At 49.1% G+C, this 1225-nt stretch overlaps 1 protein-coding gene across 1 annotated transcript in view; it reads right to left on the bottom strand.

Moving 5' to 3' along the window:
- The window catches only part of LOC101854923 (sodium/potassium-transporting ATPase subunit alpha), a 17467-nt gene that overhangs the window by 11274 nt on the left and 4968 nt on the right, over positions 1-1225 (bottom strand). The window contains exons 4-5 of the mRNA XM_005113123.1: positions 931-1048; positions 135-145 (exon numbers count right to left, since the gene is read on the bottom strand). Of these exons, the coding sequence (XP_005113180.1) occupies positions 135-145; positions 931-1048 (129 nt within the window). The remainder of the gene's footprint in view (positions 1-134; positions 146-930; positions 1049-1225) is intronic.

The following is a 1225-nucleotide window of genomic DNA, read 5'->3' as shown; positions in this document are numbered from 1 at the left end:
GAGTGAGAGAGAGAGAGAGAGAGAAGGAGGAATAAGGAGAGGGCGAGCCAAAGTGAGGAACCACTGGGTCGAGTGGGCTCCCCTCTACACGCCCACGTTGTGTGAAGTAACCACTATGGAGGAAACACACTGACTCATTGTCATGCTGAAACAACACGAGACCATGCACAACAACGCATCAAATAGAATGGGCTGACCAACACACTCTCCTCCAACCCCTTCTCCTAGCTCCCCATAACCAAATCAGCAAAAATCAGCAATCATGCAGGAAATAGAAGACCCCTACCTCCCTCCCCCCCCCCATCTATTTTCACCTCTTCACATCTGCTAAAACCAGACTATAAAACCACAATTCTAAAATTCTAAACACAATAAAACAACACCAGATGGAGAAGAAACCTTTGAATAACCCAGTGGGGGCTCTTGTGGCCTAGATGTTAAGGTGTTCGCCTCTCGTTCAAAGGTTCTGAGTTCGAATCCGGGTAGCGACCAAAAATATGTTCTCCTCTAAAAGTGTCTCCTTTCACCTCCTTTCCTGTTCTCTAGCAATGTTCAGTCGTCTGCTTCGTCTTCACTTTCTGCCCCCACCCCCTCACCTCCTTTGCCCCTCCTCTGGGCTCCTGACTCTTTCTGCAGCCTTTCTACTGCTACTCTTAGGCGCCTTCTTACTGCTATCTTTTAGCCACACCCCTGATCTTATGGTAGGAAAGATCTACACCTAGCCTTCTCGGATAAGGGTGAAAAATCTCGGAAGGCCCGTGTGCAGGGTGCGCACGTTAAAGGTCCCTTAGTGGTCTAAAATCAATAAGAGTAGGCTTCGGCCGCCACCCAGGCAAAATTCAAAATTTCCTGCCGACTGAAAGAGTTTCAAGTTGCGAGCGCCGTAAAACACTTACTAAAAATAAAAAAGAATAAGCCAGAACTGCTCACCTCTTCATGATGGGCACTTTGTCCTGCCCCGCCACAAACTGGGCCCGGTTACACAACATGGCGCACCGAGAGATGGGTTCCCAGCCGGCGAACTTACTGAACGGGTTGTTCTCTGTGCCTGTGTGTGTGTGTGTGGGGGGGGGGGTATATAGGGAGAGAAGGAGGATGGGGTGGGGAAGGGGGTCAGACAATGAAGAAAACTCTAACGCTAACACTAAACATAACGACAAACTGTCCCCGGTTACACAACATGGCGCACCGAGAGATATTATAATGATTGTTTCCAGCTGGCGGA

This window comes from Aplysia californica, unplaced genomic scaffold (genome assembly GCF_000002075.1).
Source record: "Aplysia californica isolate F4 #8 unplaced genomic scaffold, AplCal3.0 scaffold01631, whole genome shotgun sequence".
NCBI lineage: Eukaryota > Metazoa > Mollusca > Gastropoda > Aplysiida > Aplysiidae > Aplysia > Aplysia californica.
The sequence above is the reverse complement of the archived record's forward strand: the minus strand, read 5'-3'. Positions and strand labels throughout refer to the sequence as shown.